General features: G+C 39.9%; 1 protein-coding gene across 1 annotated transcript; it reads left to right on the forward strand.

Annotated features, from left to right (window-relative positions):
- Nucleotides 1-1,599: 1,599 nt before the first annotated feature.
- On the forward strand, nt 1,600-10,765 carry cep78 (centrosomal protein 78). Its single transcript, XM_037097330.1, has 16 exons — nt 1,600-1,756; nt 2,639-2,907; nt 3,059-3,234; nt 3,392-3,464; nt 3,562-3,665; nt 3,766-3,940; nt 4,053-4,166; nt 4,340-4,404; nt 4,545-4,647; nt 5,647-5,764; nt 6,129-6,171; nt 6,493-6,642; nt 6,763-6,840; nt 7,290-7,471; nt 9,459-9,621; nt 10,008-10,765. Exons 2-16 carry the CDS (start codon nt 2,646-2,648, stop codon nt 10,527-10,529), a joined length of 2,328 nt encoding a protein of 775 aa, XP_036953225.1. The 5' UTR covers nt 1,600-1,756; nt 2,639-2,645; the 3' UTR covers nt 10,530-10,765.
- The last annotated feature ends 2,009 nt before the right edge of the window (nt 10,766-12,774 follow it).

The raw sequence follows: 12,774 nt of genomic DNA on the forward strand, positions 1-12,774 counted from the left end.
GTCACGACCATGTTTATGACACCCCTACAAACCACGGTCACGAGTCAGTTGGAACCCAGTATCTACTCTCACATACCTGAGTGATAGGAAAATAAGTTAAGTGATGCTCATTTCAAAGAGAACAGACTCCTGTAATGTTTTTTAACATGTGATGTGCACTTCTTTTCCAAAAAAGATGTTACACCCCTGAAATGTAGAGGGAATTGTTGTCTTAATTTGACTGAAATGCCTCTCTGAAATGATAGTCATGAAAAGTCACTCAAAACATGAAAATGTAGTCATTATGTACTCAGCCTCTTGCTGATGAAAAGTCGGTCACCAAAATGCACCAAAACCATGTTGCAGCATTTTGAAGACAATGGAGGTAGAATGGGGACTTGTTTCAAAACTTAAAAACAAATCTAAAATCAGCTCCCTTGTCAAGCATAATCCAATTCTCTGAAAGCCCCGAGATCCCAATTTGATCATAAAAGCTTTGGACACATTGTCGATGTTGTTCACCCTCTTCAGATGGGGTGTGTGTACTAATGTTTTTAGCTCTGCAGCTACAATTAGGAATTTTGAGCTTCAAGAGTGGTCTAAATAATGTATTTTCAAATCAGTTTGGGATCTCAGTGCCTCCTCAGTCTTTTATTACACCAGACAAGTTTTATTGGGACATTTTATGTTCTCTTTCCCATCTACATCTATTGTTTAGAAAAAAAAATATGCAATGCAGTTTTGCTGTGAAGCTTTGGAAATGTTGCTCAGGGGCACCATTTAGCCCAGTTGGTACAGTGGGCATCCCATGAACAGAGGCTTTGTCCTCACTGCAGCGCCCCCATGTTCAAGTCCAGGCCTGGGGTCCTCTGCTGCGTGTCACTCCCCCGCTCTCTCATCCTGTTTCCTGTCATGTCTCAATATGTCCTGTCAATAAAGTCATATCAAGACCATAAAACCTTCTTTTTTTTCTTCTTATTTTTTTTTAAGAAATGTTATTCAGTCTACAAAACCAGACTCTCCACTGGCATGGGGATTGGCAGATAAGAACTACCCACCCCCATGATAATGCATTTTAACTTTTGGGTGAACTAGGGCTTGGAGCAGTGTATCAGTGTAACAATTATAAATATATTTGTAATAAATCACATTCTGAGAATATGGCACATACATCACAATGCATAAATCACATACACAGATTGCATCTGAATTTGTTAGTCTTTGTGTTCTTTCTTAAAATGCATCTTGTGCTGTTTGAACAAACAATGATGTTGATGAAGGTTCTCATCCATCCAGGCCATGGTAAATCTAAGTGCTGTATTGTAAATAAGTGGACTTGTTTAAGTTTCTTAAAGATGTTCCACCTCTCATGCAAGAGGCATCTTCAGTTCCAGCTAAGTGGAGGGGAGTTGCATGTTTTTAAACTCTGTGTGGGAGTGTCCTGACAGAGTCGTTAAGGACAAGTGTGAGCTCTGAGAACCAATGATGTGTTAAGTGTACGAAATACATTGTAAACTCTGTCTTTTTTTTCATCTCTCATAGATACATTTCTGTGAACGTTCAACACAGCATACACCCCGCTCCGGTAGGGGGCAGCAGGTCTCTGGGTGAAAGCACACAGGCCGCAGTGAAGAAGGGAGGGGGCGGGGCTTCAGTGGCACAACAGCGCCACTTTTGAGCGGTTCTGCACATCAACAACAATAACAGACAGCATTTGACAGACAGTGGTCGAGGATAACCAAGACACCAGTACCACGACGATAGATTCATGTGGAAGGTATACTAAAGTATTTCAGTGCGATTAAATGTTATTTGATAGTGGTTGAAAGCGCAGTTCATAACACGACCGTTGACGGTTTGTCAGCACCACTACGACTTGCTGCTCTCCTTACCGACGGTTGCTAGGAGCTTAGCTTAGCTTGCTAACTACCACTGACACTTAGCATGTAGAATCAACTAGCGTCGGACTAAAAGCTTCGCAGTTCGTTGCAACTTTGCTAGGGTTTAAAAGTAGTAACCAAAATAAGCTGTCTTTTAGTTTGTTCAGTTTCATTTAATGAGCGGTATGGAAGTTTTCGTCCGGGTGTTGCACTGAAATCTGTGACCCGTTATCTTTACGCTAATCAAACAAGTCTCCCTAGTCAACCTCTTTAAAAATGTATGATCAAAATATAACTCTGGGAGGGGATGTATACCACTTATAGTCGAGTCTGACAGGTCACAAATAGCGCATAGTTGGCCAAAACGTTTTTCCCCCAAGAGCAAATATGTCTTGAATTTCAATTTCAAACATTAAAATGTATATGGGCACCTGACTGTCGCTTTAAATGAGCTCTATGTTACATTTGTAGCAATTTACATGTATTTATCTCTTTTTGTTGGCCTTATGTGAGCTGATGGTAATGTCACAAGAAAATGTGACCTTCCTTGCATCTGCCAGTTGCCTGTACAAACCTGTGGACAGAGAGGCTGTTTAATGCATCTGAACAGACTTTATGACAAACCTGAAGAATCGTCAACCTATCCCAGAAGCTCAAAGCATAGTCAATTCACAGTTTTACCACATCTACAAGAGGAGTGGATAAGATTTCAAAACCTGGAACTATTCTGACCAGGGATGTGTTTGCTCCTTGACCTTAAAAATTACTTGTGTTTCTAGGTCAAAGATGGTTCAAGACAGCGCTCACATTCGACAGCGGGGTGCCCAGGACTTTATGGCATACTATGATTTTGCCTGTGCCAGACAGGAATCAGTCCCTCTCCCCGCTGTTAAGATGAACCTTGACAAAGGAATGCTGGACTTTAATGGAGACAGAGTCAAACTCACAGACTGGCCACCCATTCTCAGCTCTATTTGCATCAACAAACACTTGCACCACGTTGCTATCAGTAGCACATACCAAGCTAGTCTTGGTTCTGGAGACACAGGTAAGTGAGAAAAGTATTAACCTGGTACATCAAGTAACAGTGGTGACAAAACTGTTTATACCCTCTTAATAACGTAGGTAATTTGAATAAGAAACTTGAATGACTTATCAGTTATGCCAATAAACCTTAATCATATCACCACCAATTTCAGATAGAAGGTACTATAAGTCTAGCTTCAGGAAGAAGATCCCAGCCATTCGCTCCAAGGACATGACATTTAAGTTGTGCAAGGCCCTCAGAGAGTGTCTGACTGTCTCTCCTAACCTTAAGACCCTGCAACTTAAAGGGCTTCCACTGAGAGAGAGGGACCTGATCACCTTGACAAAGGTAAAAATTAACTAAGGTTTTAATTGTAATGATTTACTTTAGTCAGAGCAAGAATGCTAATTTGTATTTACTCTTTACTTTTCTCTTCTCTCTTTATAACCAGAATCTTTCTTAGTTATGTGTTTACTTGGTAAACAATAATGATATTTCTTTCCAGGGTTTGGCAAAAAGTGTTTGCCTGGAAAACCTGTCTCTGGCTAGCTGTCCAATTGCTGATGTGGGCTTAGAGGGTATGTACATTCAAGTATTATTTCCTTAAATTGTTCAGAAATCCCTCACTAATGTACTATATGCTGTTTTTGTAACTTACATTGTCATATGTTTCAGTCATTTGCCAAAGTGTTAAGTATTCCAAAAGCATCAGGACGGTGGATTTTACAGGGTGCAGTCTCACCTGGAGAGGGGCAGAGCACATGGCCAACATCATCAAGGTGTAGTATGTCATTTTTAAGACTTTGCTTTATGAACTCTACTGCACTGACGTGTAATATATCATTAATTGTAAGGCAAAACATGAAATGTTTTTCTCAGCATCAGGGAATGCAGAGGCATGGTACGGCATGGGCAGAGTCTCTGCGGTATCGACAGCCACAGTTTGAGGTAATGGGAGGTCTCCGCCGGGTCACCCTTAATTGTAACACTTTGATTGGAGACCGAGGTGCTGCTGCTCTTGCTAATGAACTGGCGGAGGACCTCTGGGTTAAAGGTTAGTTTTTGTAGGGAAGCATGTGGGTTTGAGAGAAATACAAGAGAAGATATTTTTTGTTGCTTTTCTGGGAATTTTGCTCAAGTTTTCTGTTTCGTGACTTGTTGAACAGCTGTGGACCTGCAGAGGTGTGGTCTGTCCAGTGAAGGAGCTCGTCGCTTGTTGGAGTCTTTGAAAACTAATTCTACTCTTTGTGTACTTGACATTCGCAGTAACCCTTTAGTTGGTAAGAGGTCAACCAAAGTCATAATATAAATTATTGTTTTGCTGTGTTCCAATTGCTTATTCTAATCAAGTTTTCAATATGTTTAAAATTAAGTTAATAGTATAATTGTTCAGAAACAAGTCCAGAAAACACTGGAAAGCACCCTTGCTAAATATTGTTTCTTTCTTTTACAGACAAGGTCCTGATTAAAACCATAATAGAGAAAGTGCTGATGAATGCTAATGGAGAGTCACCAGAGGTGAGTGTCTGGATTATTCAAAGTCTAAGAAAAACATATTTAAATTGCTTGAATTAAATGAGTTGTGTGTATTCATGCAAGCATCACATTTGTTCCTAATTGGTGCCTGTGGTTTGTTTCTTTCTCATGTTGAACATAAGTACTGCTGGATCAATCCTGCTGCCACAGAGACACAAAGAGCTTCTGGTCCAAAGAGGCGAGCACTGCCCAGTTGCTCTAGAGGAAAAACTACATTCAGGATAGGTATGTGGAATTTTTCTTGTTTTTACCCAAGGCTACATTAAACACATTCACCTGTCTGTTAATTCAAACAGTTAAGGTCATTATGTCACTCGTCAGACATACTACAATTTTTTGTAGGTGGTGACCACACAATCAGCCTGTAAAGACAATACATCTCAATGATCTTTTCTCCTTTAGTTATGTCACCAATGGTTTTGTCAGCACTGATGAAATAATCTTATATCATCAGTCTGGGTTCATTTTCTCAGACTGATCTTTAACAGATGTTCATACTCCCGAACTGCATTTCGCCATAGTTGACATAAAATCTACGACGCCACAGCCTGTGCAAAAACAAGCATAACATTAAGTGTTGGATATGTTTCAATTTGTTTGGATAGTGTCTGTTATCATACTGATATCAATTATTTTACAAATGTTTCCTTTTGGCTTTTAAGTCATCTGGAGAACTGGTAAGAACTGAATTCATTTATTTTGTTGTGCTCCCTCTGACACCGGACAGCTCTGCTGACCAGCGCAAAAAGAAACTTGTAGAAAGACCATAAGTGTTTGTTATGGTTGAGATGTATTTAATTGAATGTTAAAATGTTTTAAAGTAGTTGCTGACACTTAACACCTTTAAACATCAGAAGCAAAAGAAGATTGCCGTTCTGTCTTATAACTTATACAGTGACAAATATAATTTCCAGCTGAACACAGCCTTCATTCTCTATTGCTTTTGATGAGACCCTCCTTTTGTAGATGTGTGTCTCCATGTATTTAATGACTTTATATTGATGATCAATGCATTAATTAACTCTTGATAGGCCTATCCTATGTCTTGGCAGCAGTTATGTTATGTTATGTTATGTTATGTTATGTTATGTTATGTTATGTTATGTTATGTTATGTTATGTTATGTTATGTTTTACATCCATGCTCAATTCTCAATGATCTCAGAAAAACTCCCTGTGTCTTGATGAATTTTCAGCTCTCTATATGACTCTCTTTCTGGTGCAGCTCCTCGTAAAGTATCATCTCCTGGAGGGCAGAGTTCAGGGGTTGCTCAGGCACAGATTCCCTATTCCCGTTCCCGTTGTGTGCCTTGGCGTGCTGCTGCACGAGCTGGACGCCAGAGGTGAGGAGATGTTGGCAAACCAATATGCACTAATGTAAAAACAAAACAAACTGAATTTATGATTTATAATAATAATAATAAACCTTTATAATGATAACATTTATAATTGAAGGCATCCCACTTATTATTCAAAAACACTGATAGAACAAATGCATCCAATCAGTTTAGATTGTGTTCTTTAGGCGTGTGGTTTGAAATAATGGTTTGAATAATTTTGGTGTACAGTTTTAAGCTGTCTGTAGAACATACTGAAAGTTCTATGTAGGACGTTCACTCCTTATATTTACAGAGCTCTCCTCAGGTGTTGCTGTAATGATGCTCTAAGAGTCAAAGACTAATTTTATGTTGGATGCCTTTGTTACAGGGGTATGCCTCCTGGAGTCACTGTATTTGATCAGACCTTTCAGGTGAGTTTTCTTCTTTTTGTCTTCTGTCCATGAATAAAGGCAGAATCATCTCAGCCAAGTATGGATCGAATTCATTTCAAATTTATTGTATGTTTATGTATTTGGCAGAGACTGGTGGTCAATGTCAGAAAATGGATGAACTTTTTGGATGTCCCTTTTTTGCATGTCACTCCCCCTGTCTTACCCTGTTTCCTGTCACACTCTTCAGCTATCCTGTCAATAAAGCCAGACAGGGCCAAAAAAATACATATTAAAAAAAAATATATATGGCTTTTTCTTTCGAATGTATTATCAACCTCACCTGTTAAAGATTCTCATCAGGGTGCAGCCACTGTGAAGGTAACTGTTGAGTCGGACACAGAGGGAGAGGAGGATGAGGAAGAGGAAGAAGTCGTGGTGGAAGTTGAGCAGAGGCCACCTACTCTTCAGCTCCAGGACAGGGTCACTGGACGGCAGTTTGAAAATCTGCAGGTTAGTCACAACACGCTAGTCCTGAACCCGGACAGAGACAAACATTTTTGTTAATTTTTTTAACTGTTTATTTTGAAGTACTGCTGTGTATCTATGTGTGTTCTTATGCATGCCCTGCAGATGGAGCTAAAAGAGTGTCGTCTGAGGCTGGCAGAGGAGCGCAGAGCCAGACTTAAAGCTGAGTCAAGACTCATGGAGGTAATCTCAAAAATACTTGAATCTACTTTTTGTTTGTTTGATTTCTTCTACTGTAACTTTTCTTTGCAGCAGTTTGAATGAGCTGTGGAATGCACTCATGATGTTTGTGGACATCATAGTTGTCCTTAGTTTCAAGATCTTGTCAGTGTCAAACCTTGTTTTGATATAGCAGGATATTTATGCTACACTAACATTATGTAATTTGAGGATCAGCCAGCCATGTTGAGGTCAGTTTTACAGTTGTTCTACTCTGCTCTATTCAGACTCCGATAGGGTGGAAACTCATTTGATGGTGGGTAAATTGTGTGTCTCCAAACCAACAGACACTCATCCATGCTTTTGAAAACACTTGGATGTGATGCTTGTGTAAGGGTTACAGTATTATTATTTCAAGAGTCTGGCTTCAAGATTCCCATTTATTCTTTCTTCCTTTTTTTATTTCTCTTCAGTACGAGTTGGAGAATGCCCGTCTTCGTGACACCAACCTCTCCCTGTCAGAGGCACTTGCAAGTGTTGGCTCTGCATCAGCACCACCTGCTATCAGTGCATTTGAAGATGATGCAGTCCTTGAGAGCATTGAGAGCTCATTCACCAAGTTCCATGCTTTCCTGGATCTTCTCAAGGATGCTGGGTGTGTACTCATAAAACTCTCCAGTACAATGTTTTTCTTTTGACCTGGAATGTGCCAGTTTGGTTCTGAGTCTAGGCAGCTCGAAGGATGAGTTTATTCAATTTCAGACCTTTTAGTTTCATTGTGTGTCTCTGTTCATTCAGTTTCATTTTGACAGAACCCAAGTAGAGAGTTGTTTTGATCTATCTATATTTATTTATTATTTCTTCAATTAATGTCTACAAGGTTCCAGGACTTGGCAATATCTCCTTTAAACCAAATCTGTATTCTCAGGCTGAATGTTGATACACAACATACATACATACATCCCATGGTCAAACCTTTTTTTTAACAAGGGCAACACAACTGAAGCATGAGTATAAAAGTACTAAGTAAGCTGAATGTATTTCTGTGTTGGGGAAGCATTCATGAACTTCAAATGAATGAAGTACCAATGAACTGTCACTGTGCTGCATATTTGTAAATGCATCAGTCTCACCATCATGTGATGCTTCCAGGTAGAATAGCGATGCACTCTCAGTTCACCTCACATACAAACAGGAGGCTCTGTCTCACACATATGCGTCACAGAGCTGTATCACATGGGTGCTACTGCAGTTATTTCATTCATCGCACATACCTATTTTTGTTTTGCTTGTGTGACATATAGGCCTGTGAATAAACTAGACTAACAGACAGATTAGAATAAGAGTACCGGCGCTGTGGGCTTTACCTGCCCTTTAAGAAGTGATGCAAACATCTAGAAAGAGAACTAGATTTCTTTTTTTTTCAGGAGTTTATGTAAAGATTTGAGGACTTCTTTGTGGTGGGCATTTTTAAATAACTCCATTGACATCCCTTTGTTGTTCTCTGTCTGCAGGTTTGATCAGTTTTCAGCCGATAATGCTGTCCTTGACAGACTTTGTTGCTTTGTGTTGTTTGTTTTATATTCTATTGTGAGTCCTTTGTGGACAAGCATGCTTCATAGATCTTTTTTGATTAACTGCTTGATTGATCAGTAATTTTGTGATATTCATACATAATTAAATTTGCATTTGTATGAAAGACTTTAATGAGTTGTGGGGTTGATGTCCATCATACTAGATTGCATTGTTATCCCAAGTCAAAGTGAAACAGTCAAGTTCCATAACACCTGTAATTTGATATGCATCCTGTAATGTTACCGAGGGAGTGGTCGTGAACAAGTGTACTTCCCAAAATGCTGGGCTATTTTGGTAAGGTGACTTTTTCCTGTAAATGTGGTGCTTGATTTCTGTTATGTTTTGAGATGCTCTTCAGTGACAAAAGGCTTTTTGTGGCTTTCCTGTTGGTCCTCCAGTGTTAGGTAACCTGGTACTATGGCCAGTTCAAGAGTTTCATTTTGAGAGGCTGAGGCTCTGTGACAGAACCACCCTTGTTCATTTTCATTTTCCTTTTTCCTTTAATATTTATTTATTTCATGACTTGAATTGACATCTACTTTTGTTTTTAGGTTATTTCTTTGATTGTTTACCTTGATTTATAGTCAGAAGGGCTCATAAAGGATAGCAACTTGTTATGAATCTGAGGTCACAAGGTGCAGTCCATAGGTGGAAACCAGAATCCACCCAGTACTTTCCTTAAATATAGGCTAGGACTTGCTCTCCCGCTATCTGTTTTCCCTGCATTTTCTTTGCTTGTCTACAGCTCCATTTACTGGGTTTTCTGCATTGACATAATCACCCTGCATTTGTTTTTTTCTTTAAAGGACTTCACCATTGTGATGCATTTTTACTGTGACTCATCCATTCCTCGTGTAAACCATTATTTTATCCTTTTGCCCAGTGGAAATAATTAAACCAGTGTCCTTGAAAGTCAAAAGAGGAGGTCCACACAATAGGAAATCTTTGTTTTAGTAAAACTTTGCAACCAATACTGATTCAATAAATCTTAATGGAAGTGGCAAAAAAAGGACAACCTGTCTGTAATGCAGCATTTGTTAACATTTTCTTTTCTTTTTTTTTTGTAGCCTCGGTCAGCTAGCTTCAATGGCTGGAATTGACAAGTCAGATTTCCAGCCTCTGGGAAGACCTCAGCTCTCCTCTACAGTAGGACCACATGTGGGTGGTGAAGCATCGCTAACTAGGGTGGAGTATCGGGATGTTGGGACAAAAACCGATGCTTCCTCATTGGTAAGGTTATGTAGTGTTTTGCGAAACGTTGTGATGCGATTACACGAGCGGTGCTTCAGTCTCATGATTTCATTTGAAGCAGTGAGTCTACTTGAGCATTTGGAAGTACAAGATGTTGCTCAAAGGATTAATTGTTTATCTTTTATATTTGATCTTTTATTGTTTTACACATATACAAACAATTAAAAGAGATGGCCATGTTAAAAATGACAACACTTGCTAATCAAATAGTTTAAAGTAAAATACAATATACTAGTATAAAAGTATATAATTGTAGAAACATTTAAATAAAAATACTTATCTAGTTGAGATGATTGAGCTGTATCCCATGAATAACTTGATATTTTCCATTTAATTACATTTTCTCTCCCAATTTCTGTCTTTAGGTAGGCAGCATCGTGCCTGCTCCACCTGGTAGACTGGCTGACACCAACACTCCCAGATCTCCATCCTCCAGCAGGGCGCCCTCACAAGAAGGCAAGCTGTTAGATGTGACCTTCACTAAGTCCTCTGCACCTGCAGCAGACCCTGGTGCGGGTGGGGAAAGGGAACCAGATAGATATTCGAGGCCCACCACCCAGCATGACTCGGGTTCTGAGCACAGCTACCGTAGCCAAAAATCCTTTGATAAGGTTTACTTCAGTAGAACTTTTCAGTCTCAACCAAGCCACACCAACAGCAACTCTCACAGGAGCAACGGGGCTTATGGTGGATTGTCTGGAAGATCGAGCGATAGTGACATTATAAGCGACAAGGCAGAGTCTGTGGGATCAGCGGGGTCAAAGAACGGGGGGAAAAGAAGGCTGGTGACAGAAGGTCGATCAGGGTCAGAGGGGTCCGACTATCCTGGGAGGGAGATCAGGTCCCTGAGTGGTCTGGGAGGGCGCTCAGATGATGAATCTTTCTGACCAGCTAACCAGAGAAATATGAGAAGCTCAGCCTCTGTGTGTGTTCACATTGCCTTCTCCTTAAAGTGCTGTCCGGATGTAACACCAGAATTCTTACATCTTCAGTCATAGTTGTTTCATTTTAGGGAGAGAGCATTCAAAGTTGAATACAAGCCAACGCAGTACTCAAGTTGAAGTTCCTATGAAATTAAAAATTCAGTTACTGATCGAGACGAATGTGTCAAAAAATGTTATGCCAACTATATTTTTGTATCAACATTTCATCCTTTTTTTGTGAAGCAGCATGTTTTTTGCAGAGGAATTTTGCACTTCACACTCAAGTGTGATAGCATCTTTTTGGGTTTCCAAGCTAACGATACCTCAGTCAGGTCTAAATTTATAGATAATGTGATCCTATTTTGGATGAGAATGCATCAACTCTCAGAGGAAAATTACTTTTTCGAAGCCATTTTATTTTCAATGTCCTCTTTCTATGGCTGTGTCAAACAGTAGTTTTATTTTCCTAAAGTGAATCTACTGTAAATGTGTTTTGTTACACATTGAATTCGTCCTTTTGAAAAAAAAAATCTTTTATGATGTAGTGTACTTTTGTTGTTGCTGTTAGGTATTTTGCACTACTCTAAAACTGTTTTTAATAAACATTTTTATCGTTTGTCGTTGTGTTTCCGAGCTTCAAAATTGAAAAAGCTTTTTGCTGCCACTCCAGAAATGTTAATAATGCACCATCGAGAGCATCAACATGCCCTCTTATATCCTGTTTATGCCATTAACACCTGCAGTGTCGAGAAATGAGTCACACACCTCTGCTCAGTGAAATAATAATGAATAAAGTCGTGACCAGGGCCTTTTTGTGCCGTGACACAAAAAGTTTATTGGATTATATTTATTCTCAGTGTTCCATGTGTTGCTAGAATTGTCCCAATCCCACTGTTACCAGTATGTGCACTGCGCTGGAAAACATAGTGGATCTGTGTCGACCTGCTTTCTAGATTCAGAGACTACATATAGAGCATGTGAGCTCCTTTTCCAGGGCCAAAATCTGTTGGCTGCATGAGTTGTTGACTGTCGCTTTTTGTGCTGTGCCGAGAGACAGAGAAATGGTACCAGAATGGGATTTTTTTGGGGGGGGGTAAGAGAGAGAGACAGTGTTCTGCTGTTGTACAGATGTGTAATGTTTTCCATTTGTGGTGAGCGCCAAACACCAGGAAAAGCCAAACGTGCAGCTCTTGTGCAGAAGGTTACATGAAGTGGTTCATCCGTAACGTCTTCCCTGTGTGACCTACCTGATAATTTGGAGACGGCTGTCGCAGTGTTGTCTTGTTTTGCAGTTTGTCACATCTCCATTTGATTTTCTCCTGTTCGTGTTTACTTGGCGTCTTGCAAGGGTGCCAGGAACATTTTGAACTGCTCTGCGTGGAAAATTTGCACAAGATGGGCAGGACTTCAGAAGCAAGGACAAGTTTCTTTTAGTTGTATTTGCACTACGTGTACATCAGCAGGTTGTCCAGGGACATTGTGTAACAGCTGTCTGTGATGGTTGAGGGCATGATAGGAAAACAATGTCACAGTTGATGCACCGTCGCTTTAGCTGCCTGGATCACTGCTGTAGCTGTAGCACTTATCCTGAAGCAAAATCAAGTGAACCTACGCCATTTTTTTTTCCTGACGGTTGGTTGGTTGGTTGGATTTCTACCGAATTTAGGTACACAAAATATGGATGGAGGATGGAGTTTCTCTCTCTTTGTCCAGGCTATGTGCAGACGGATTGTCTGGGGTGATCACTAATTCAAGATCATCTCTAACCAATCAATCAATTGAGAAGCCTGTCCTTGAAATACTGGAAAGTGTGTGAATATGAGGGATATTTTGGCAAGAATGGAGGACTCAATTTTTGATTTTTTTCTTAACGTTAATTCTGCCGTCATGTGTGTCTCCTGTAGTTGTCGCCCCCCCACTCCTTCAGTTGTTACGTTGTGTTAGATACGATATGAACGAGGAGTTACTTCACTTTACAATTTGTAAATATAGTTAGTCTGACACCAACACTCAGTTTAAAAAACATGTTGTTTTGCTGTGTGAGAGAGAAGACCAGAGACCACATAGTTCACACAGTCAAGCCTCTCTCTCTTTTTGATCTTCTGAGCTTCTTTAAAGCCTGCCAGTTCTCATTACAATAATTCTCAGTGATGTAACTGTAATTAACCTTGATCTGTGTCCTGTGTTTTGTGTCCTGAAATTTGAGGAA

This window comes from Acanthopagrus latus, chromosome 5, assembly GCF_904848185.1.
Source record: "Acanthopagrus latus isolate v.2019 chromosome 5, fAcaLat1.1, whole genome shotgun sequence".
Taxonomy (NCBI): Eukaryota; Metazoa; Chordata; class Actinopteri; order Spariformes; family Sparidae; genus Acanthopagrus; species Acanthopagrus latus.

Excerpts from the sequence above, each read along its gene's own strand:
- cep78 (XM_037097330.1), top strand. The coding sequence starts at position 2,646 with ATGGTTCAAGACAGCGCTCACATTCGACAGCGGGGTGCCCAGGACTTT. Across the intron at positions 3,465-3,561 it reads TGCTGATGTGGGCTTAGAGG|TCATTTGCCAAAGTGTTAAG; the intron begins GTATGTACATTC and ends CATATGTTTCAG. Across the intron at positions 6,841-7,289 it reads CTGAGTCAAGACTCATGGAG|TACGAGTTGGAGAATGCCCG; the intron begins GTAATCTCAAAA and ends ATTTCTCTTCAG.